This window comes from Kryptolebias marmoratus, linkage group LG6 (genome assembly GCF_001649575.2).
Source record: "Kryptolebias marmoratus isolate JLee-2015 linkage group LG6, ASM164957v2, whole genome shotgun sequence".
NCBI lineage: Eukaryota > Metazoa > Chordata > Actinopteri > Cyprinodontiformes > Rivulidae > Kryptolebias > Kryptolebias marmoratus.
In genome coordinates this window covers 20432373-20457365 of record NC_051435.1, presented here as the reverse complement: position 1 = coordinate 20457365, position 24993 = coordinate 20432373, and the positions used below count along the sequence as shown (strand labels likewise).

At 42.0% G+C, this 24993-nt stretch overlaps 2 protein-coding genes across 3 annotated transcripts; one reads left to right on the top strand and one right to left on the bottom strand.

Moving 5' to 3' along the window:
• Nucleotides 1–936: 936 nt before the first annotated feature.
• On the bottom strand, nt 937–4143 carry si:dkey-251i10.3 (uncharacterized protein LOC553498 homolog). Its single transcript, XM_017421090.3, has one exon. It carries the CDS (start codon nt 4112–4114, stop codon nt 1769–1771), a length of 2346 nt encoding a protein of 781 aa, XP_017276579.1. The 5' UTR covers nt 4115–4143; the 3' UTR covers nt 937–1768.
• Nucleotides 4144–6267: 2124 nt separating this feature from the next.
• On the top strand, nt 6268–24773 carry ccdc93 (coiled-coil domain containing 93). Of its 2 annotated transcripts, XM_017421189.3 has the most exons (24): nt 6268–6395; nt 6566–6679; nt 7708–7802; nt 10168–10279; nt 11302–11400; nt 11478–11534; nt 11647–11747; nt 13494–13511; nt 13795–13831; nt 16514–16612; nt 16827–16877; nt 17418–17504; nt 17600–17716; nt 18229–18291; nt 19861–19934; nt 20193–20274; nt 20373–20447; nt 20559–20630; nt 22270–22378; nt 22464–22546; nt 22661–22698; nt 22810–22894; nt 23694–23807; nt 24237–24773. In XM_017421189.3, exons 1-24 carry the CDS (start codon nt 6309–6311, stop codon nt 24291–24293), a joined length of 1926 nt encoding a protein of 641 aa, XP_017276678.1. In that variant the 5' UTR covers nt 6268–6308; the 3' UTR covers nt 24294–24773. The 2 variants fall into 2 exon arrangements, with proteins under 2 accessions (XP_017276678.1, XP_017276679.1); XM_017421190.3 differs by lacking the exon at nt 13494–13511.
• The last annotated feature ends 220 nt before the right edge of the window (nt 24774–24993 follow it).

Genomic DNA, 24993 nt, shown 5'->3' with positions numbered 1-24993 from the left:
AGTTATTCAGACATATATCATTTAAGAAGCTCTTACTGGAAGTAACTTGAGGATTGTCTAAAAACACAAAGAGAGACTGTGGAGTGTAGACTTTAAACCCTTTTATCACCTGAGACAGCTGCCTAAGAGAACTGTAAACCTGGATGAGTCTGCATGTGTCTGGGTTGTCAATCGGAAGCTCAAAAACAAAGATGCTGATTGTTAAAACCTTAAATCTGAGCCTTGATGAAGTAGTCATGATGACTATGCCCATCTTTTGTTTACAGTTAATGTGAAAAACACTCAGCTACCTTTGGCAATTTTTTTATTTAGAAATTTTGAATTTATGGAATAGAGTCTGGAAACAAATGTTTTTGCAAACTATATTTTCATTTTGTCTATACTTACCCAGACCTGAAAAATACTAAAACTAAAATCCAGACATTTTAAGGCTGCATAGGAACCCCGAAAGTCTAAAAACACTCAAGTTCCAGACTTGTTTTTTTTTTTTTTTTTGCCAAACTTATTAAGACCAGGAAAATACTAAAAGCAAAATCCAGACTTTTCAAGAGTCTGTAAGATTATAAGATTAATGTTAAAGAATAAATTTTCTATCATTTATGATATATTAATATTACAGCTGCTGTTCTCATTATTAGGACTATAAGTAATAGGAGTTTAAGCCATTACACACACAGAGGTCAGCCAGTAGAAGTTTTTTATTCATCAGTGCCAATCTTCAGAAACAACTGATGTAGACGGATTTTTTTTTAGTTAATACGTTCTCTCATTTATCAAACTAACAGTAACTGCTTCACTTAAAGAAACCCAAATTTACCAACCCTTTAAAACTTGTACACTTTAAAACTAAAATATGGAAGAGGTTTCTTGTTTTAAAAAACTCAAATGTGCTGTAGTGCACTGGCTGTAGCAGCTGCTGCTGCATCTTTATTTTCCTTGGTAATGGATAACGTGTGCTCAGGCACGGCTGATTGAGCGATTCTTTAAAAGTGCTCGATATCAGCTGATTAATTAGTGTACCTCCACATATAAACACGTGTGACAGTAAATACTTTTGAAGATCTCATTTTTATTTCAGACATCGGGTAAGGACCCCCCCCCCCCCAAACACCAGTATTATTTCCCCGCAGAACAATAATCAGTTATTCAGACCTGAACTCCTAGTTAAACAGCTGAACTTTCCCTTTAATGGATTTCTTGCAACATTTAAGCTCTTTCTGACTCCCTATTAGATGTTTATCACCGTCTGTTAGCAAAATATCTCAAGAGGCCCTGAACATATTTAAACAAAACTCTCAAAAATGTAAATATTAGACATATTTCTACAACTGATTAACGTTTGGAGTCAATCCGATTCAAGTTGGTCGCCACAGCGAATTAACTTTGGCCAACACAAAAACGATCAGAATTAAGTGGATTTCACAGATGCTGTGCTAAAATTTGATGTGGTAGTAGCTGAGAGTCATCCTCAACATATACTTTAGGCACTAACGGATCTCACGATATTGCATGAGATAATGTTCTTTACCAGGTTTGACCAAAATGGCTACAACTCTGTTATTTCTCATCATAATATAAACTCTGGCGTGAAAGAAGGTGGGCGATATGCATTCATTAAGAGAAGGCTACGCCTTTATTTACATTTAGCAGAAGAAGAAAACCCCAAGTTTCTGTAGACTCATATTTCCAGAACAAAGTGTTCGATGTCCTGTGTGACCACGGTGCAGCCGATTCACTGAAAACAGATTTTTACAGAACACCGCTCGGGTTAACGATGGGTCTTTTTGGAGTCGGTCCAGCTGCTCTTCTTCTGGTCCTTCAGCAGCTCCTCCTCAGCCATGGGCTCGATGATGGCCCCCAGTCTGGTGAGCACGCGGGGCTTGGTGACCTTCTTCACCGTGCGCTCCGTGTTCCACGTGCGGCCCAGTGGGGCGCGCATGCAGCTCTCGAACTGGGCGTGGTCCTCGAAGGGGAACGGCAGTGAGCTCACCTGGTGGGGGCCGATGGCGCCGTTCCGCTTCTCGGAAATGATGACGCTGGGGAGGCGCTGGTCCCTCCTGGGCGGGGGCGGCGGCGCCTTGGTCCTGAACCTCCTGCGCTTCCTGTTTGTCGGCTTGAGACCGAGCCCTCCCCACTCCCCCCAGCCGGGCAGCGTCAAGTCCACGACCTTGGGCTTCCCCGCCTCCTCGTGCTTCCTTTTTTCTCGGATGAAGTCGGAGATGACGTCGTCCCCGGCGAAGGCCTCCTTGATGAGCCCCCGCTGGTCCAGCTGGTCCTCGGAGTCCATGATGGTCGGAGCCAGAGGGACTTTGATGGCTTTCATCTCTTTGGTGAGAACTTCCATCAGCTCTATTCCTTTCTTGCGCTTTCTGCTCGGGCCCACCTGCTGCTCTGAGGACAGCGGGTGTTCTGAGGGGGCCGCCTGCGGGGGTTCGGCGGCATCTTCTTCGGGCAGACCTTCGGCGTCCTCCACAGACCTGATCCTGATCAGTCCCTCCTCCAGCTGAGTTGAGGCCTCGTTGAAGTCTGCTTCGGGAGCCTTCTGATCTTTGGTTAGTCCTCTGAAGATCCTGGTGAACTCTGACAGCCCGTCCTCCTCTTCATCAGACGCTTCTGCTTCTTTCTCCAGGGACTGCTCCTCCGTCACTTCCTCCTCCTCCTCCTCCTCTACAGCATCAACGGGAACGACAGCCGCCGTGTCAGACTCCTGAGCTTCACGTCGTTTCCTCCTGCTGTCCAACTCTCTGAGGAGCACCTCCTCCTCTGGTTCCTCCTCCTCCTCCTCTTCTTCCTCCTCAGCTGCCACTACTGTCACACCCTCTGTGCTGCTCGTCTTCCTCTCCGTGGGCTCCTTGGGGAGCTTCCCTCTCATCCAGGGGTTGGAGACATCCTGCTCTGCGACGTTCACAAAGTCAGGCAGCAATTCTCCATCCTCGGCCCCCTCCTCGTCCTCCTCCTCCTCTTCCTCGCTCTTCAGTGATGTCACCAGTTTCTGAGTGAGCTCCTTGTTCACCTCCAGCTGCTGCTGCATGGCTTTGCGGGCCCCCTCGTCGTATTTGGCCATGATGGCTCTGGATTTGGCCCACTTGCCGCTGTTCTGGTGCTTCAGGGACATCCTCTCCTGCATGCGGGCCAGCTCCAGCTTCCTCAGCTCCTCCAGGGCCGCCTCCGGGTCCGTCTTCACCATCTCCTCGAAGTTCTTCAGGTGATCTTTCCTCTTGGCCTTATTCTGCACTCGGTGGTACTTCTTGCTCTTGATCTTTTTCTCCCGGTGGGCCTTGGACTCGTAGTAGGACTGCAGGGCGCGTGCCTTCTGCAGCTCCGCGCGGCGGATCTTGGCCTCCTCCAGACTCATGGCCCTCACCGAGGCCTCCTCGGCGGGGGTCAGGACAGGGTCGTGGACGGGCTGCTTGTTGGCAGACAGCAGGGCGAAGATCTCCTGCTCCAGCGGCGTGTGAGCCTTCCAGCCCGTCACCACCCTCTCCATGGGTCTGGGTCCGGACGGTTCTGGGTTGAGGGGGAAGAGCAGCTGTTCGGCCCTGCGGTTCTGGGTGATGATGCTGTTCCAGCGGCTCACCTCGGACGCCGCCTTCTGGAAGGCCAGGTCTCTCTGGATCCTCTGGGTCTCCTGTTTGCTCAGGGGACACTTCACGGTTCTTCTACTCCGCTGCAGATCCTTCAGCTGTTTCCTGCTCTTGGCCGAGACAGCGGGGGTGGTCTCCACAGTGCCGATCAGGTCCGACAGCTGGACCCTGTCGGCCTCCCCCTCCGCGCTCACCGTGAACTCCGACATGTGCGTGGCCGCCTCGGACCTCTCTCCCAACGACTTCTTCTTCCCCCCGAGGGCGCTGATGGCCTCCAGCAGCTTCTGGTGCTTGCGTTCATTCTCCTCCTCGTCCTCCTCGCTGCTGACTTCTTCCTCACCTGCTCCATTTAAACCATAAACTTCATCGTCGTCACTATCATCATAAACGACAGGCGGCTTCACCTCGCTGCTCTCCGGCTTCGTTCCGCTGCTTTCCGTCGCCTCCGAGCCCTGTTTGGATCTTTTTTTACTCCCTTTTTTCTTCGAAACTTTCGCCATGCTGAAAAGCCAACCAAACTCTACCCACATGGACCGTAAACACTGCCGCTATCGCAAAACGTAGCCGTAATGTGAGCAGAACTGTCGCAAAACGTTTCTCCCACTGACGTCAGTAGAGGAATGGCCACTGACGGCTCTAGGCGAGATATTTCGGCAGCCATCTTGTGAAGAGCTACATTTATCACTGTACTGTTTCCATTTACTCAAACGAACATATATCATGTGTAACGAAAAAAAACAGAAGACAGGTGTATTTAAAGCATCCCAGCAACCCCGGTCAGCATGATTGGAGGCCAAACACCGACCGACTTTTGCTACCACTGTGGTAAAATAACCAAGTGTATTAATGTAAGCAGACCAGTAGTCAAATTCTAATTACTGAGAGAGAGGATATAAACTCGGTGTGAGTGATAGCAAATTTATTAAATCATTTTTACCAATAAATTAAAAATTAAAATTTGGTAAATTTTTTAATATGAATTTTTAACTGTACAGTTGTTTTTGTATGTGCATATAAATTGTTTTCTAAAAGCTAGCATATATATGTCTGTACGTTCATCTATCTATCTATCTATCTATCTATCTATCTATCTATCTATCTATCTATCTATCTATCTATCTATCTATCTATCTATCTATCTATCTATCTATCATAAATAAGCATTTAGGCATTCAGGCAAAGTAACATTTCTTAACAGATTTTAATCAATTTTGGCAATTGTGTTCACTTGGGCCAAGTACAATGGACATTTTGACAAGAACATTACCAAACTTGACACTTGAGGCATACTCAGTCAGAAAACTAATTTGTTTTTTTTCATTTGATTTTTTTTATTTAACCCTCCTGAAGCCCTCGTAACTGAAGAGAGGTAGCGAATCCCTTGTAATTTTGGGTCCATTACACCTGAAGACCACGGGAGGGTTAAAAGATAAACTACAACTCTTCAACTCTCTCAGGTGCACAATCTCTGTTGTGTGATCATCAATAAAATGGTCACTGTATAGCTGTCCCCACCTAGATGGTTGTCAGTCATTTCTCCGACAAGTCCTTCCCCACTGCTGACATTTGTTTGGTTGGGAAACTGAAACTGACAATATAAAAACTGACTACAGGTCATTGTATGGCTCTTTGGGGCTGTGGTGACTGTGATCAGCAATGACTGCAGGCATAGACATCTTGATGCCAAGTGCAGACTCGTTTTTATCATCTTTTAATCCAAAGACACTGAATTACACAGCTGTATCTGTATCATTTTAATTTTGTAATATAGGATAAGTGTTATTCACAATAAAAACATCTGTGTGTTTTCTGTCAGGACACTAGAAGTCTGCCGCCTTTGATACTGGACTAAAATGTGCTGAAACAGAGTAAACTAGTAGTTCTACATACAAAAACAGGATTTTCTTGTGAAATACAGAGTCATTATAATATAACATAATATCATATTATATATAATTTTTTCTTTTTCTTTCGGCTGTTTCCTTTAGATTTTTTACAAACCTTCAACATGTTGAAGTATCAGTTAGTGGTAAAGGTTCTGCGTTTATATAGCCCAAAGTTCTGTAACATTAAAGAGGCCATGTGATGTTGGTATCATAAATGGATTCATTCTGGCAGAAATGTTTGGAGTTGTTAAACACTGATGTTGGAAACATCTTTGACCAACAAATGTTTATTAGCTGGTGACACTACTTATAAAAAACTAATTTGTAAAATTAAGAAAAACTGTGTTGCAATCATAAAAAAATATATGCAACTCTGCCAGACTAAATAGCCTACAGATCAAATTAGTTCAGTTTCAAATAGACTTTAAATAACAGCAAAAACACAAACTATATTTAAGTCATATAAAAGCATAATCAGACAAAATAATATTTGTCTGCTCCTGCCCACACGAACCTATTTTTATGTTTGTGTTTAGGATGTTTGTTGTCAGATGTGTTTGTGTTGTATGTTCTGTTCTCAATAAAGTTTTTGAAAAAAAAAAACAAAACTAAACAAAACAAAACACAAGAGCCATTCAGTAGATTTTCTTTTTCCCGGTGAAGAGTAGATAAAACTGCTTTTGTTTCCACAAACCGAAGAGTCCATGTTGGTGTTATTACTGTCATTCAGTCAGTTTATCTGTGAATAAATAAACTCTGACTGATTTCGAGCAGCGCCGCTGACTGCAGGTCATATGATGGGGTCACGTGACCTGTCGCTTCGACACTTCGTTCCAACATGGCGACGGCTGCGTCTGTCTTCCACAGGCTGAGAACGGGATCAAAAATAGGAGCCCAGTACGACCAGGAGGGCAACCTGATCCAGGTAGAGTCCGGTCCGGGTCTCCTATCAGTGCTGAGGCCCGAGGCGGGTTTAGCTAGCTCCACGGGACCGTTAAAGTCCCGTTTAAGTTCAGCTCTTCGCGTTGGTTCGCGGGTACAGGTCTGAGGTCTGAGGTGAGAGTGAGCCACAGTGTCTCCGTTTTTGTCTTCCAGGTGGAGACCAGAGAGGATGAAGAGCAGAACGTGAAGCTGACTGAGATCCTGGAGCTCCTGCTGGCTGCGGGCTACTTCCGGGCCCGGATTAAAGGACTCTCCCCGTTTGATAAGGTGCTTAGAGGGCAAACACACATAAATTACTAACACACACACACACACACAGAATCCACTGAAATGACTACAGACATAAGCACATCACACAGACTGGAAGAAAAAAAGTCTTCAACTGACAGAGTAGTCAAAGCAAAACATACAAGAGGAGGCTATTTATTTCAAGGCTGTAGTGTGTGTGTGTGTGTGTGCGCGCTAGCTTGTGCGAGTGCATGCCCCTATGATCTTCATATTGGCATTGTCTAATAATAGTTAGATCAATGTTGTCATCTGTTATGTTGGTAATTATTGCTCTTATTTATCTGATATCGGTGATTACTGTTGATTCATGGCATGATGTCCCTACAAAGAGCAAAGTCTTCGGAATGAGCCTGGCTGTTGAGGAACCAGACCCTCTGGAACGAGCCTTTCCCGTTAAAGAATCAGACTCTCTGAAGGGAGGCTGTCCATTAGGAAACTAGCAACCACCTAATAGTGACTAATTGATTTTTATTTTTCAGGATAATAAGTGGGAATCAAGCCTTTTTTCATAATGTCCATCAACCCAACAACCTCAGCTCTCACATAAAGGAACCTCTGACTCATCTCATTGATCCATTTAATGGTTTAATAGATTAAACAGCTCTGCTGACTTAATATACTAGATTCAGCATTCTTTAGACTTTTTATTAAATAACCTGATATCTCAAAGATGGAACACAGAGAATTTTATTGATAACTGGTATTTGGATGTTCGGTACTTGGACACTGGTTGCGTACCATACTTGAGTCTTTTTATGTGTGGTAAACTTAATCATTTCTACAAAGAGCTGGTATCAGATTTCCACCTGACTCCAGCTCTGTCCTTTACCTCCCAGTCGAATTATCTGCTCGTCTTCATGTACAGTTATTTACGGAGTGAAGAGGAGGGGCTCGGGCACACAGCCTTGGAGTGCCCCAGTTCAGGAGCAGAACATGCTGTTTATAATTTGTCATTAGTACATTATTAGTCCACTCTCACTCAGTTTGGCTCCTTTTCTTCCCTGAAGGTGGTGGGAGGCATGACCTGGTGCATCACAACCTGCAGCTTTGACGTTGACGTGGATCTTCTCTTTCAAGAGAACTCTACCATTGGTCAGAAGATGTAAGTAATGTTAAGGTGGCAGATTTTACAAACAAACCAATCAGAACCCACGGCAAAAGTCTCAGTCCTGCTGTAGGACCCGTCTTTAAACTCATGTTCTGCTTTGCTGCATTTTAAAAACACAACTGTAGCTTACATGGATGATTTACTGTGTTTGTTTGCTGCTCATTATCTCAGCTGATTTATCTCATGTTACACACAACCGAGATTTAACTGGTTTAAGCTCTTTGTTCTCTTTTAAGAGCAAGTAAATTAGGTAAAAAGTAACTTTTTGTTACTTTAAAGTTAAATTTTTATGTTATCATATGATATGTCTTTGTATGCACAGTACTCTTGTGAAATTATACACCTGAAACCAGATGTTTACATGCACTGTATAAAAAACAAACCTTTTTTTTTTTTTATACTGTCTGACATTAAATCAAACGGAACCTTTCCTGTTTTAGGTCAGTCAGGATTCCCAAAATTATTTCTATTTGCTAAATGTCCAAATAATGAGAGAGAATTAATAATAATGATATATATTTTTACTATGACTCTCTTCAAAGTTATAGTTTACATACATTTTCTTAGTAGTTGGTAACATTGCCCTAAAACTGCACGACTCGGATCAAACATTTTTGGGGTTCCTTCTACAAGTTTCTCTCAATAGTTTGCTGAAATTTTGTCCCATTCATCCTGACAGAAGTGATTTAACTGAGTCAGGTTTGAGCCTCCTTTTCAGCTCTGCCCACAGTTTTTTTTTTGTAGGACTGAGATCAGGACCACTCCAAATAATTGACTTTGTTGCCTTTAAGTCACTTTGTAACTAATTTGTCAGAATGCTGAGGGTCAGTGTCCGTTGCCCATTCGTGCTCGATCTTTAACTTCCAGGCTGATGTCTTGAGACTTTGCTTCAATATTTCCACATCATGTACTTTCCTCGTAATGCTATCTGTTTTGTGAAGCATACCAATCCCTCCTGCAGCAAAACACCCCCACAACATGATGCTGCCACCCTCATACTTCACAGTTGGGATGGTGTTCTCAGCTTCTTTCTTTTTCCTCCAAATGTAATGATGGTCAATATGGCCAAACAGTTCAGTATTACTTTCATCAGACCACAGAGCATGTCTCCAGAAATTAAGACCTTTGTCCCTGTGGGCATTTACAAACTATAATTTGGCTTTTTTTATGTTGCTTTGGGATTAATGGTTTCTTCCTCTGTGAGTGGCCTTTCAGTCCATGTTGGTTCAGGACTGGTTTCTGTGTGGATAAAGACTCTCTGACCAGCTTCAGCAGCATCTTCACAAGATCTTTTGCTTTTGTTTTGGGGTTGGTTCACACATTTCACACCAAAATGCGTTCATCTCAAGAACAAAGAACCGTCTCCTTCCTGAGTGGAATGATGGCAGGACGTTCCCGTGGTGTTTATACTCGTGTATAAATGTTTGAACAGCATCTGGAAATTGAAACCAATGATGAACCAGAGTTGTGGAGGTCAACAGTTCTCTTCCTGATATCTTGGCTGATTTCTTTTGATTTTCCCCATGATGTCCCACAAAGAAGCAGTTTTTTTGAATTTTGCTTAAATTGCATCATCAGGTGTGCCTCCAATTAACTCAAATGTTGTCAACTAACCAATCAAAAGCTTCAAAAGCCATGACATCATCATCTGGGCTTTCCTAAATTGTTTAAAGGCAGATTAATGTTGGTGTATGTAAATCTGTGACTTTCAAGAAAGTAATAACAAAAAATTCTACACATTCTTTCTGTCATTAGTTATTTAGAAAATAGAAATATTTCTGTGAATCCTAACTGATCTAAAACAGAAAATGCTTAGTATGATTTAATGCCAGACCGTGAAGAAAAATGGTGTCTTTTTATACAGTGTATGTAAACATCTGTTTTCAACTGTATTTTGGACAAAAATAGTGCAATCTACCTTCCTGACTTTTCTTTTAAAACTGTATGTAGTATCTAAAATATAGTGTAAAACTGTTGTATTATAAATGGGTCCTATAGGACTGAGTGATGAGAATGCTGCAGTGTTGGCTCACTCCTCTCTCTGATAGGTCATCGCATATTTTCTTTTGGTTGCAGTCAGTTACGTGATGACAAAACCTACTAAAAGTTGTAATTCGAAATGGTTTTGCTGTCAACTTAGTGCTGAGTGGTTAATGTAATTTCTGGATTCCTGAAGCAGACGTCTTTGTCTCGACTTTTCTCCGGGACACGATCATTGTGAACAACACATGTGAAAAACACTTGTTGTTAAAAAGAAAACTCCACATATTGCCAAATTCCATGATATTCCTTGTTTACGGTATACTCCATTTCCGTTGTCTTATTCTGCTGTTAAAATGTGACTCCTGTGTTCTCGTAGAGCCCTGACGGAGAAAATCGTTTCTGTTCTGCCGAAGATGAAGTGTCCCCATCGCCTCGAGCCCCATCAAATCCAGGGGCTGGATTTTATCCACATTTTTCCAGTCATACAGGTGAGACAAAGGAGAGAGGGGGGGAAAAAAATCCCATCTGCTTCATGCAAATATATCTCTCAAAGAACAATACGAATCAGCCCTCGGCAATTTTTTTTTTTTTTTTTTTTTTATCGCCCGTTGCTAAAAGGCAAAGGCAGGTGATAATGTTTTGGGCCGTGTGTGTTCGTGCTTTGGACAAATTTGAATGAAACTTTCAGAAATTAATCATTGGTTTAACATCTACAACTCATTAGCTTTTGGAGTCAGCCTGATTCAAGATGGTCGCCACAGTCGAATCATGCTAAAAACACAGAAATGGTTATAGCTCAGTCGGTGTTGCAGATATTGAGCTAAAATTTGATTTGGTAGCAGCTGAGATCACCCCCTCCTGCATGAGATTGCAAAAACATTGTTTACAAGTTTGACCAAAATGGCTACAACTCTCATTTCCTAACAGAAAAGGGTCATATTCTAAATCTTTGGCCCAAAAGGCAGCAGGCAGTCTGCATTTCTTCACAGAACGCTAGGCCTTCGATCCTACTGTGTATTTTCATAAACAATGTATAGACGCAGCTGTTTGTGTTTATTTTAGCATATTTCTTTTATCTGGAGTCGAACACTGAGTTCGTAGTAAGGCTCATCTGAGTTGAGAAAAGCCGAACAGAAATAATTTTGGCCTTTCAGAGATTTGGTTTCTTTCTGTAAAACAGTGTAACAGGTTTGATTAGAAAATCAACATGTCTTTATTTATCCTCACACTGAGGCCCTGTCCACACGGGAGCGATTGTTTTTGTCTTTGTTTCAGCCTCGAGTTCACATGGAAGTGTCACCCCTGTACAGTGTTTTTTTTTTTTTTTTTTTTTTGAAAACTGGTTCCCAAGTGAGAAAATGTTGAAAGACCACACTTTCTTACATAATACTGGGATATTTTCAGAAACGACAAGTAAAACGATCGTTTAGGGAAAACACCTCTGCATGTGGACAAGCCCTGAGGGGGGTGACCAGGAAGTGCTAGCAGAAACTATTTCTTGTCCTTGCAGTGGCTGGTGAAACGAGCCATAGAGACGAGAGAGGAGATGGGGGATTATGTGAGATCCTACTCGATTTCTCAGTTCCAGAAGAGCCACAGTCTCCCTGAGGTAACAGCGTCGTGTTAGATTTGGGCTGTAGGGCATTAAAAAGGTCTGTAAGTGAGAGGTGAAACTTTCCGTTGCAGGATGAAGAGTTCCTCCAGAGGAAAGGAAAGGCTGTGAGGGCCGTTCTGGATGTGCTGGTGAGCTCTGCTGCATCATTTATCCTGATCTTTCTAAACAAAGTCCCGCAGATGGTTTCTAGATCACAGATTGGCTAGGTGAGTGTGTGTGTGGATGATTTTTGTTTTTCAGGAAGTGTACAAACCTCAGAGGAGGTACAGGAGGCAGAAAGATGCAGGGCAGCTGCTGGATGAGGAGTCCAGGGTCCACTCCACTCTGCTGGAATACGGCCGGTAACTTCTCCCACCACATCTGTGTGTGTGTGTGTGTGTGTTCAGGTTCTGTTGTTCTAGTCTCTCACTTTCTTTCATGGATTTTTTTCTTTCCATATAAACACAATTCACTCAGCTTCTCATGAGGTCTTATCTTCTTTATAGCATGTTATTTTGGCATAAAAATCATATCAAATTAACTATCAGCCTAAACTGTGCAGTTTAAAATGAATAAAAACTGAAAACAAATCCTGTCACTGTTATTTGGTGCAGTTTTCTCAAAAACAGACACTGGGAGAAACTGGTACTGCTGCTAATCATTGTTGGGAAAATAGGAAGTACAAAAGTGTGGAACAAAAAGCTGTTCTTTAAGTCTTTAATAAAGCAAGCTGTCAGTGTCCTCCAAATAGTTTCTAAATCAATCTGCTGCGTCAGAGACACACAGTGTTTGTTCTAAAAGTGATGTTAGAGATGTTACTGGAGACTCACACAGACAGACTGCTGTTGCAGAATTTTAAAGAAAAGTACAAGGATATCAGTCGAATGACACCAACATGTGTTGATTAACAGAAAGCGTTGTTCAACTTAAAAAAAAATAAATTCAGTTTATTTATACAGCATAGTTCACAACACAAGTCATCTCAGGGCACTGTACAAAGGAAAGAAAAGAAAAAAAGATTCCAAATCATATATTCACTTAAATGTATTCACCAAAACATATTAAAATCCAAATCCAAATAGTCAATTAATTTCTATTATAATACAGCACATTCAAACTCAGTGCATCATGAAATGCCATTTAGTGAAAAGTTGTCTTCACCATGTTGCAATCTCATCCTGAGCAGCACGTTGGTGATAGTGGAAAGGAAGAACTCCTTCTTAAAAGGAAGAAACCTCCAGCAGAACCAGGCTCAGAATTGGAAGCCCTCTGCCTTGACCGGCTGGTGTTTGAGAGGACAGAAAAGAGACACGAGCAGGAAGTGGTTCAAATGTAGTTTCTATGGGAAGGAAAACGCAGGTTAATGACAGCAATAATGGCAAACACAAACATGGATCATAGAGTGAGTAAAGACCGCAGCAGAGTGAGCCTATAGCAGCAGAACTAAGGGAGAGCTCAGGAAATCCAAACAAACCCTAACTATAGGATCTATCACAAATGAAAGTCTTAAGCCTGGTCTTAAAAGTAGACAGGGTGTCAGCCTCACAGACAGAAACTGGAAGTTGTTCCAATAGAGAGGAGCCTGAGAACTGAAAGCTCTGCCTCCTGTTCTACTTTTAGAAACTCTAGGAACCACAAATAAACCTGCAGTCTGAGAGCAAAGTGCTTTATTAGGAAAATATGAAACCATACAATCTTGAATATAAGATGGATCTTTGTTTATTAGAACAAACAAGTGAGCATCTCTCCCTTGAGTGTATGCGCCTGTATCATTTGCATACATCACGTTGTCAGTGTCATCATACACCAGCAGAAGGTCGTTCACGTGGAAGCTGTGTAACAGCGGTCCTAAAACTGATCCTTGTGGTACTTCCGTAAGACAGACACCCAAATAACAGACCCTCAGAATAAGAATGTATTCACAGTTTCAAACTATTTGATAGATTGCAGTGTAGAAGCTTCTCCTGTTGTAGAAGGGAGTGATGTGGAACAGTGGAAGTACAATCAAACGGAGAATATTACCCACAATAGTGATTAAAATAAAAACGGATCATATTTTGGTTTTCATTTGTCTGACGCTTTGTTTTTCCATCCATCTCTGCCTCTAGAGTGTGCAATGTTCTGCTGTAAGTACAGTAAGCGTGTGAAGCCCCCCCCCCCTCTGTGCTGTGTTTGCTGTGTTCAGAGAATGGACTTGCAGATTTCAGGCATGATGGATGCAAACTGTGGCGCTGCCCTTTGACCTTTTTCTTTATTGATTTAACCTGATGCTCCGGCTCTGAGGGATGAGTTTGCCCTTAGTCTGGATCCTGCTCGTTGTTCTGCTGAGGGTTGGCTGTAGATTTGTGTAGTTGAAATATGATTATTTCTGACTTTACTTATATGACTGTTTTTGTTTATTTTTATCAGGCGTTATGGATTCTGTAATCAGTCGAAACAAGACAAGGTAGGTATCAAAGTGATGTTGCATCAGTTGGACATAAATGATTTCTATTATCTCACTGTGTTTGAGTTTTTACTGAAGCACTCTGAGGGTTGATGAGTGTAACAAAGGCTTTGGATGGGTCCGTTTTAGTAGCTCAGAGACAGAACATCACCTAGAGTCATGAATTGGATTTATCTGCAACAATTTAAACACAAATATTTAGGAATGAGGGTTGCACTGATGCCTCATTTTTTTAAAAACTAGTACAAGCACTTACATTTTAGTACTTGTCTAAACAGAGTAGGAGCTTACTTTTTGTGGTAAGTCTTCAAGGAGAGCAAGACGGCGACGGTCTTTCCTAAAAGCTCCCGTTGGTGAGATAGTTGCAAAGCTCGGGTTCAGATCATCGACGTAAATTTTAACTAGAGACAAGACAGGAAGCTAGAAGTTGAAGCCGCATAGGACAGTCGACCCCTAGTGGTTGGCAGCGGTACAATTTCTAGATCCCTTTCCTCCATTTGAATGAATGGCTAAAAAAAAAAATACACTTAAGTTAATTTTTTCAGGTGTTGATTCGTGTAGCTCTTACTTTGCTTCTGTATGTTCAAATATTTATTATTTTACCACATTTAGTTTTAATTGGGGATTTGAGGCTTAAAGAAAAGTGTCCTGTTACTTTGTGATTGCCTGCTGTGCAGCCTCTGGCTCCAAGAATGCAACATGGCAGCGCCCAGAAAAACTGACATTTTGGCTTCAGTTCAGAGCGACCAGAAAAGGCAGAGACTCATTGTCTATTTTTATTAGATCCATATTTACATATTCTTTTGCTCAGTGAGAGACTGTAGCGTGCAGAATGTGGGACTCCTGCTGGTCTGCATATCCCGTAGGGGACATTTAATTGGATGGCTGAGCTGCCCCTGAATGTCTTTGAGGCAGTGCGTTTAAACTATCCAACTAATTTCCTCTCCAACTGCGACGGCATCAGCCGATCTCCTCTGTGCCGAAAAGCCCTCATTAACCACCAGCTGAAGGGTGTTTATGATGCACGACGTGGCGCCGTTTCCAGCTGCTATTAGCAAACTCTCTGAACTCCGTGTCGTGTTGTTTTTTTTAAATTGTTTTATCAAATTGTTTGCGACAAACGGGCTAGATTTTGTCCTTTCTCTTGACAATTTTACGAAGCCTACTTTGCAGCCTGCTTTACTTTTTTCACCATGGTTCACTTTAAAATGCCTCCACAATGCTGCTTCTTCTGGGGTTATGTATTGGCAGTTGACAAACATCTTTACGGTGTATTAGCGCCACTAACTAAACTAAAGACGTAATGGAGCACTTTTATGAGCACGCTGCATCAGATCATTACCCAATGCTGGTATTAACATTGGTGCATTCCTACAAATGTTGCTGTCAAACAGTTTGGAAACATTGTTGGATGGGAAACTTGTACAGAAACATTGTCACTCAGTGGATAAATAGGTTTCTTTCAGAAGCACCTTTTATAGTTTAGTTCAGTCATATGACCACAAAGACAACCTCGTCTTTAGACTTCCTCTGATCGATCACCGAGTCCTGTGATGGTGTATGCTTACACACTCGAGCCTGGTACCAGCAGAACCAGGAAGGCAGCAGCTGTAATAATGGGTTCTTGAGTTTGAGTACTAATGATCTGATTCTGTAGAAGACAGGGATGGAGTCCTAAAACTGTCCGCCCTGACTTATGAACCCAGGCAGACATGTTGGTTAACACGGGACTTCACATTTCTGTCCAGACCTTTGGCTCAGGAGAGGAGATCGGGACGACTCCAGTACAAAGCTATAAAAGGTTAAACTAGTTAGCAGGAAAAATACCTGAACCGATCCCAGATCCTGGTTCCACTGTGTTTTAATCACTTGGATTAATGGATTCAGGAAATCTAAGAACCAGTTTCTTTGTGTTGTGTTTTGACCTCACTGATCTTTTATGCCTAAAGGGATTGAAAAAGCACTGAATGTGTATCTTTTTAAAAAAAAGAATTAAATTTGATCTGTTGAGTCTCCATCAAGCCAGTATCTCAGTGGGCTGCAGGTGGTAACCTTTTCATGCATAGTGGTCACTGCAGTGGACAGCTATTTAAAAGCCATTTTCTTGTATATGCATGGGGTTTCATGTTATAACTGTGCATAGACCACTAAACTGCACACTAGTGCATCATGCAATATACTGACCATCCGCTGCAGTTTAATAACATAAAAATAAAATTCTTACATTTTCTTTCCCAGCCATTTTTATTATGCCCTCAGAAATATAAAAACGCTGGCTGAAGGTAATATAATTGATTCACAAAAGGGGTAAACGGCGGTCACGAGGGAAACGTTTGTAGTGGTTCTCATTTCCTTGCGTCTGGAGTCGGAGAGGCTCGCTGTCTCGTCGCAAGATTTCTGAACAAGTTCCAAAAATCTGCGAGGCAAATTTTCTCTCAAAGTAGTCACAGGGATGTTGCAGGCATCAGGAAGCCGACCTCAAAACCTTCTCAATTTAGGATTTGAGCATTAGAGTTGTCGACTGTTTATCTATCCTTTTACTACTGTGTGGAAACTTGTGTCTGTAACTTGACACTGTACGGGGTCACATTGTACTCTGTTATGTTGAAACCTTATTTTAGCAAAGAAGACATGTGGAATGAGATTATTTTGTTAGCTTTGATTGTTGATGTTTATGAGCAGGTCGACGGGGGGAAGTCTTCACTGGCCAGGGGCTCTCAGGTGGCGCCCCCTGGGACGGCCGAGGGGTCAGAAGAAGACGACCTGCAGGCAGCAGAGGAGGTCAGGACTTTTATAGATGGTAGCCACCATCTAAGTGTGGAACGGTTTATCTCTTCTTTTATGGGATTCTTGTTTTTTTTATCAGAATAATAAACTCAAACAAAGGGAACCACACATGAAGTGAAGTGGGTTTACATATATTTGGATAAAGAAAACAACAATTGTAGATGAGGATGACTTTGATGACATAAACTCTGTTTATCTTTTCATTTAGATACGAATTAAATCCCTGATGACCAGCATGGCTGCTATGGCTAATGAAGAGGTGAGCAGGATCCAAACAGAACCACACAATTCTAACAGAACTACATGATCCAGATGCCTCAAACAAAACTATTTAGGTTATTACAGCTGTTAATCTCTGCTTGAGACAAATGTCCAAACAAATGAAGTCTACAGAAGGCGGGGGGTTCATTCAGCTGTTTTATTCTGTACAAAGGAAAAAGAAATATAAGTGTTTGGCTTAACATTTTGTGTTTTAGCGAATTACCAGGTGTTTCCTTTGTACTTAATTTAAATAAACTGTAAAGAATTCTTAATATCGTTTTAATTCTGGATTAGAAAAGCATAAAGTTCAGCTGTTAAAAGAAATATCTTTGTGTCAGGTGTACAATTTCTTAACACAAAATAGAATGGCTGAACAAACACCCTACACTTGTGGATTTCAGGTTTTTGTCACTGATCTTGTTGAAATAAAACGTATAATTGAGCTCTATAAGGGAGATACCAGACTTAAAGTCAGGATTTACAGTGTTTGTTCCTAATGCTACATCATACAAACATACAGATGTGTATTTTTGTTCAGGGCAAACTGACTGCGAGTGCAGTGGGTCATATAGTTGGACTGCAGTCTGAGGAGATCAAACAGATTGCCTCAGAGTACGCGGAGAAGGTGAGCAGCGTTGTCGCGTTAGAGGCAGTGGCACCTCTGCAGCTTCCAGGTTTCTGGTGTCTGACACGCACACGATCCGGTGTTTCTCTCTGCAGCAGTCGGAGCTGACCTCAGAGGAGCGGTCGGAGCGGTACGGTCCTCTGCAGCAGCACCGCCGGGCCGTCGCCTCCATCAACAAACAGATTCAGCAGAAGACAAAGCAACTGGAAGAGGTGAGCAGCTCTCTGTGGTCACATGTGCAGTCAGTCATTGTGTCGGACTGGAACTGGGCTCTTTGAGTCTTTGTTTTGGTGTAGAAACCCTCTGCTGAAAGGAGACAAAACTACAGAGCACATCCAGACAGTTTCTCCAACAGAGTCAACAATATGGAGTATTTCAAGGAATCTGCTGGTTTGCATCAGAAACTTGTTTTATGGAGGATGCCATCTTAATGTTTGATCAACTGGAGCAGGAAGAGAAGCAGTACCAGAAACCAAACCAAAACAAGTGTTCATAGCTGAAACAGGAAGTTAAATTAAACATCAACTAAAGACCAAAGCATACAGTATATGAATGCTGTTACTATGCATTCTATAAATAATCTTACCAATATTGAATCGGAGCACTTGTTGGTGCAGCTTTCTCTCCCTCTTGTCTGCTTTCTAATAGGTTAGGGTTTTTTTTCCACATCTGTAGATCATTTGAAATAAACTCTTTTAAATGTTTTTTTTTTTTTTTTCCATAGCTCAGAGCCAAGCATGAAGAGGTGAAGACGGGCTGTGAAGATGCTAAGAGGAAGCTGATGGAGGTAGATGCCTTCACTCTCTGTCCTGTGTGGATTTTAACATTTTACACGTTCACGTGAGCCTAACAGGAAAATACTGCTGATAAACTCTGGGGTTTCTCTTTCTAACCCTGTGAACCCACATCCATGTAGTGCTGTGTGCAGTCAAAGGTTTTGTTTTACATTTCTGTTGGAGGGGAGACAGTTCTCACAATAAGACATTCTGCTGATAAAGATTCATCAGCTCAGCCCACTCACTGTCTCTCTGTCTCACTTTCAAACTGTTTCCACGCAGGCAGTGTAGTCCTTTCTACAGCTGTTTTCTGTAGGGGGTGCCATGTTGTCCTGCAACGATTCTTCAGCCACCTCCACCAGTGACGGCAGGGCGGGGAACAGTCTGCATTATCCTGATAGCATTTGGTAGCTTTGAGAACTTTTTGGAATAAGACTAATTGGTGCAAATGCAACAAGAGCCAGTGGCCACTTTTGCTGTTTCACCATTCCCACTGTTCTCCTTTTAGAGAGTCCAAAAAGCCTACGAAAGAAGCTACCTTCTTTAGCATACTTTCAGCTTCTTATGTGTCCTTTTTTTTTTTTTTTGTCTAACACACATTGGCACTAAAAGACTGAAACTGATCAGTTTGGAAAATAGTTTGAGGTCAGTCCATAAACAGGCTTCCTACAGTCTTGAAAGGTCTGGTGTTTTCAGACTTTAGTCCATATTGCACTTTCTAAAAGATAAAACAGCAACATTTCTAAAGTTTGCTGAAACAGAGTATTTTTCACATTGATTGTATATAAAATATCATAATAATATCCACTTTTGGTTCATCGGTACTTGAACCCTTGAGTTTAGGGTCTAATCTTTGTTAGATTTGGTGATGGTGAACCACAGACTGATGTGGACTCTGACAGGTTGTATTAATGGCCGAGCCTCAGGTTAATAAAGTAAGCTGCTCTTTAATAATGAGGTTCCTACTCCTCTGCATATTAGTGTGTTTTTGCACCAAACAGCTAATCCTGACATGTTTTACAGCTGTAAAACTGCAGCTGATTAACCAGATGTTACTTCAGTACTAAAACTGAGAACATAGTTTTATTACAGGAACATCATTTATTATAGAAGAAGAATTAAAACCTGGAGTTAAAACCCTAAACTAAAACAACTGGAAACACATTTTTCAGATATGTCGGTACTTGATGTCCATCAAGTGTTTGAAGCACACAGATAATAAACTTCACTATTGTATAAACATTTACTGACATTAGGATCAAAAAGTGTCTGTAAAAGTTTGGAGTTTGAACCTGGGAAGTGTGCAGGATCTCTGTATGAACTCATTCTCTGATGTCCTACCATCTGAGCCAGAACCTCCCATAATAATATTATTATTGTCCATGGGAATCATCTTAGAAAAGAAAGACATGATATAATTGATGCATTATTCCTTTTACAATATTGGATTTTTGGTTCATGTGGCCCAGTCCCATATTATGACATGATTTAAAATCCCATGTTGAAACTCATATAATTAAAGATAAATGTCATCCATGAGGACGAGCAGTGGAAGTCTGAAACTTTGGGTCTCCTCTCAGGCTACAGAGCAGTCAGAGAAGCTGGAGAAGGAGCTGAAATCTTTAGAGGACATGGAGGATCAGGTGGACAGCAGGTAAGCCTTTTCATTATGTGCCCGCTTGGCTTCACGTTTACTGAAGGACGTCGGACTTTAGTTTTAAACGTGACAGAACTGTAGTGGGTCAAACCCCGTTTCACAGAGGCTGTCAGTTCTTTGCTTCCAGCTCAGACGGTCCTTCAGCTCGATGAAGATAAAACTGGATCACAATCTCCCTGTTTGTATGAAGTGGCATTCCCGACTTCCCGTGCAGACAGGAAGTTGAAACACGGCATGTTTTGTTCTGTTTGCCAGCCTGTTGGAGAAGCTCCGGTCTTTAGTGACGATGAGCGAGAACCTGAAGCAGCAGGAGCAGGAGTTCCGCTCACACTGTAAGGTGAGGACAGAAATCAGTTCATTACTTATCCTCTCTGTGAGCGTTTCTCTTTGTTTTAATCGGTTTTTGATTTTATGTTAATATGTAAATGTACACAGGAGGAAATGTCCCGTCTGCAGCTGAACATAGAGGAGTTAAAGTCTGTCTCGGGACAGGAAACCGAGGAAGAGAAGGTTCGTTTTTACGGTTATTTTATCAAGACTAAAACACAAAATCAGATTTTTAGGTGAATGAATCTGCAGTTATTTAAGACAAATTTTAAACGATTTGACTTTTTTTCTCAGGAGAGGAGCCAGCTGATAGAGAAACAGTACGACTCGGACAGGGAGAAGCTCCAGAAGATCCGCCTGCTCATGGTAACTACACGATAAGATGAGACCGGAGCAATGTCTGCAGCTAAATGGGTCACAGCAGATAGGGTTTCTCAGATACCGAGGGAACAAAACAAGAACACCAGGTTCATACTGAAACACGGCGGGTCTTTTCTGAATTTTACCTCACGCTGACATGGTGCTGGTTCTGTCAGCTGTTCAGAGTCATCTCCCAGTTTGTTTGTATCTGACTGTGTTCCTGTAGGATCCAGTCCAGCGTAACAACAGAACATCCTGTATGCCCTGTTTGTGAGACTCTTACCATCTTTGTTTTTGGTTCTGGGTCTGTTTAATTCAGGGGTAGGCAACCCTGGTCCTTGAATGCCACTATCCTGCATGTTTTACTGTTTTTCTAGACTATAAGGCGCACTTAAAAGCCGTAAATTTTCTCAAAAAACAACAGTGCGCCTTATAATCCGGAGCGCCTTAAATATGTAAGAAGCCGTAATGTTTTAGTACGACTTTGGTAAACTACAAAGCTGCACCACTTGCAGCATCAAGGCTCAGTTATAGTCACGCAGGGCTCCTGAGCGAGCTGTGGAGACGTTTATACTTGACGCTTATGTCGGAGCAGTATCCTTCCATGACTTTTGAACAGTTTGATTATGTTTGTAATCTCTCATAGAGGGATCATATAAATGCTGATATAGGCGAACCAGCTCCGCTAGAGCTGCAAAATCATCCATTTTGAATGGAGCACAGTGTGCGCAGTCCGCAAGAAGTTACAAAAATTGGGAGGTGCATGAAGGTGCGGCTTATACACAACAAAAGTTGGAAAATGGACCATTCATTGACAGTGTGCCTTATAATCCAGTGCGCCCTGTAGTGCAGAAAATACGGTACTTGATTCTGCTCCAACACACCTGATTGAATCAATGGGTGATTAACAGGCTTCTGCAGAACATGAAGAGGTGATTTAACCACTGAATCAGGTGTGTTGGAGCAGGGAAACAGGTAAAACATGCAGGATAGTGGCCCTCGAGGACAAGGATTGGAGACCCCTGGTTTAATTGAACCTGTCCTCCTTTGTTATTAACATCAGAGATCTTTATATGGGTTCGCCATCAAACAGGTTTAACATCAGAACGTTTTCTATGCGGTGCCTGACTGGGTTCTAGGAGCAGTCCATCGATGGGAAGTTGTTCCTCATTTGCATCTTGCCATCCCTTGACTGGATCTTCTTCTCTATTGACCGAAAGCTGCCCTCCTTTGATGTGAAGTTGCTCTCTGTTGACATAAAGTTAATCTCTGTTGATGGGTAGTTGTTTTCCATTGACAAGATCTTGTTTACCGTTGATGGGAAGTTATTTACCGTTGAAGGGATCATGTTTAAGTTTAAGTGAAGCTCCAAAAGCTTTGACTAAACAAACAGGATCACAGATCCAGTTGGCTGGAGCGAGTTCTTCTCAGGTTGCTCTTTGATCTTAAACTCCATCTTCGTCTGAGCAGATGACAACTACATTTAAAAAATAAAAGCCAGCGGATACCTGATTAGTGTCCACAACCAGCTGGGTAGTTAACCCAGAACCATTTGAGGAGTTTAGACCTCCAGCTCTGTTTTCCACGTTGTAAACACTTCCCTCTTTAGGCTAATCTAACCAAGAAATGTCTTTACTCCTCATAGGCTCGGAGAAACCGTGAGATCGCAATACTGCAGAGAAGGATCGATGAGGTACCTAGCCGGGCCGAGCTGACCCAGTACCAGAAGAGATTCATCGAACTCTACAGCCAGGGTGAGTTTCTCCTCTGTACCTGCTCGAGTTTGTATATCACATGTATCCTGTGTTTGTATCCGCTCATTCTTGTTGCGCTTTCCAGTTTCTGCGACACACAAAGAGACCAAGCAGTTCTTTACCCTGTACAACACCTTAGATGATAAGAAGGTCTATCTGGAGAAGGAGGTCAGTAGCTATATCGAGTTTTAATGGACACTCAGAGTTTAGGTTTTTCTGTTTTGCCTGCACCTGTAGTGTTTCTGATATTCATTTTGGTTCAAAATGGGTTCACTTCTTTAGGTCAATCTGCTGAATTCAGTTCATGACAACTTCCAACAGTAAGTACAGATAATCTGCTCTGTATGAGACCTAAAACCTTGATGTATTAGAAGCCATTTGCTCTGGCTTTGGTCATTCGGTGAGTTCTAACCGGTTCTGTTCATGTGCAGAGCCATGTCGTCCGCAGCAGCTAAGGAGCAGTTCCTCAGACAGATGGAGCAGATAGTAGAGGGAATCAAACAGAGTCGCATCAAGGTATGAAGCTCCCTCTAAAACTGCGGTTCCCAAACTTTTTAGCTCCACGGACCGGTTTATTATCAGACAGTATTTTCACAGACCGGCCTTTAAAAGTGTGGCGGATAAATACAACTAAAGAAAATGATATGACCAGCATGAAAACGGGGGTATTTTTTAAAACATAATAAACGTAAATCCAACGTGTCCTCGCAGCTTTGTTAGTTTCGTAAGCCTGTTACTCAGTAACCAGACGGTCCCATCTAGGGCTTCCAGAGACGTTTGTTTTTTACTCATTTTGCTGCTTGTGGGTTTGTTTTTAGCGGTAACGTATCACGTGACCTAGATAAGCGTTCTGACACGCATCAAGAGTGAGTCATAGACGGATGTAGTGGAGAGAATCCGGTCAGTTTTCAAAATACATGTCATTCAGACTCCGAAAAAAAAAAAAAAAGTAAGTTAACCATCCTTTCTGTGCGGCCCGGTATCAAATGACCCACGGACCGGTACTGGTCCGCGGCCCGGGGGTTGGGGACCTCTGTTTTAAAAGGTTCAGTCTCAAACATTAAACAAAGACACTAATGAAAGATAATTGTTTATTGTAAACATAGGCTAAAGTCTCCTCTCACACATTCATCACATCTGATTGGTTAAAGAAGCATGACCTCAGAGGGCTGAGGAGACCAAAGTGGTCTTTGTTTCGAAATGTGACTGAAACTTTATGATTCAGTGGTCAGACTTCTAATAACACTGCTGTCACAGCTTCAACAAGCAGAACTTCCAGGACCTAATTACACATTTCTTCTGTCCGAATGTTGAGATGGAGAAAAAGAAGCAGGAAAACAAAATGAGGAGAGATCAGCTAAACGACGAGTACCTGGAGCTGCTCGACAAGCAGAGACTCTACTTCAAAACTGTCAAAGACTTTAAAGAGGTAAGAAAAACAGTCGCTCTGTGCAACACAAACTACTTGAGCTGCTGCAGCACAAAGACCTTAAAATCACAACTATTTAGGAGGAATGCTGAGGCTGTACCTATAAAACACAAGACACCCATCTTTTTAAGGCTACTTCTGCTGGGCATATTATTTCATTTTCATTAAAAAAAAAGCCATTGGAAACTTTGTTTAGTCAATATGATTTATCTCAATTTAGCCCCAATAAACTGATGAAATTGGACGTTGTTCAACCGGTCTAAAGTGGTCCAGATCTAGTTCTAAAACATCTGTAGAAAGAGCGTTTTATTAAAGTGTTCAGGACTTCGTGAAATAATTTTCTAACAGTACAGACTGTCGAGTTCAGTAAAAAAGAAAGAAAACTACAGTTTACTCATTTGCAAATGTTGTTCTTTGTTCCATCCGCAGGAGTGTCGGAGGAATGAGATGCTGCTGTCCAAGCTGAGAGCTAAAGGAGCCTCATAGCTTTCATGTTACTTTGGGGAAGTTTTTTTTTTTTTCTGGGTTGGGAGGCATGTAATCTTTAAGAGCTTAATTAAACAGACTAACTGTTATGGAGTCACATGGAGCACAACCAGCCAAGCTAACGACTCATTTGCAGACATCTAGTTATCTTAAAATGATCACAGCAGCAGGTATTATTGGATGACGCCTGTATTTGATTTTGAAAACAAGAAGCAGTTTTGGAATGAGTCAAATTTCTTTGTAACTTGATTAAGACTGAAACTGAAGCAGCAGTATTTTTTGATTTAGCGATCTGTGTTTTATAGTCTCTAAAAGATAAGCAACGGCTGTATGTTTCTGTTGTGTTATTTTTTTTCTGTGCCCGTGTGTCTGCTGTTCTGTACCGTTTTAGGTCGTCACTCATTAACCGTTGTTGTCATGGAATAACCAACAGAACCAGGACTTCATGAATAAAAGAATGTTTGTGTGCTCACCTGAAAAGCCCTCGGTGTCACTCATGTCAGACAGGATGTTACTGTTACGTCAGGGGCTGATCCAAGACGTCCTGCTCTCAGAAGTTGGCAGTCCTAGAAGTCAGTGAAGTAAACTCGCTGGGTGTGACTGAAACGTCTGCCCGTTTTATTCACTTCTCATTCAGACTCGTTTCAATCAAACAAACGGATGTATACGATTAAAAAGTATCAACTAAAAGCAGATTAAA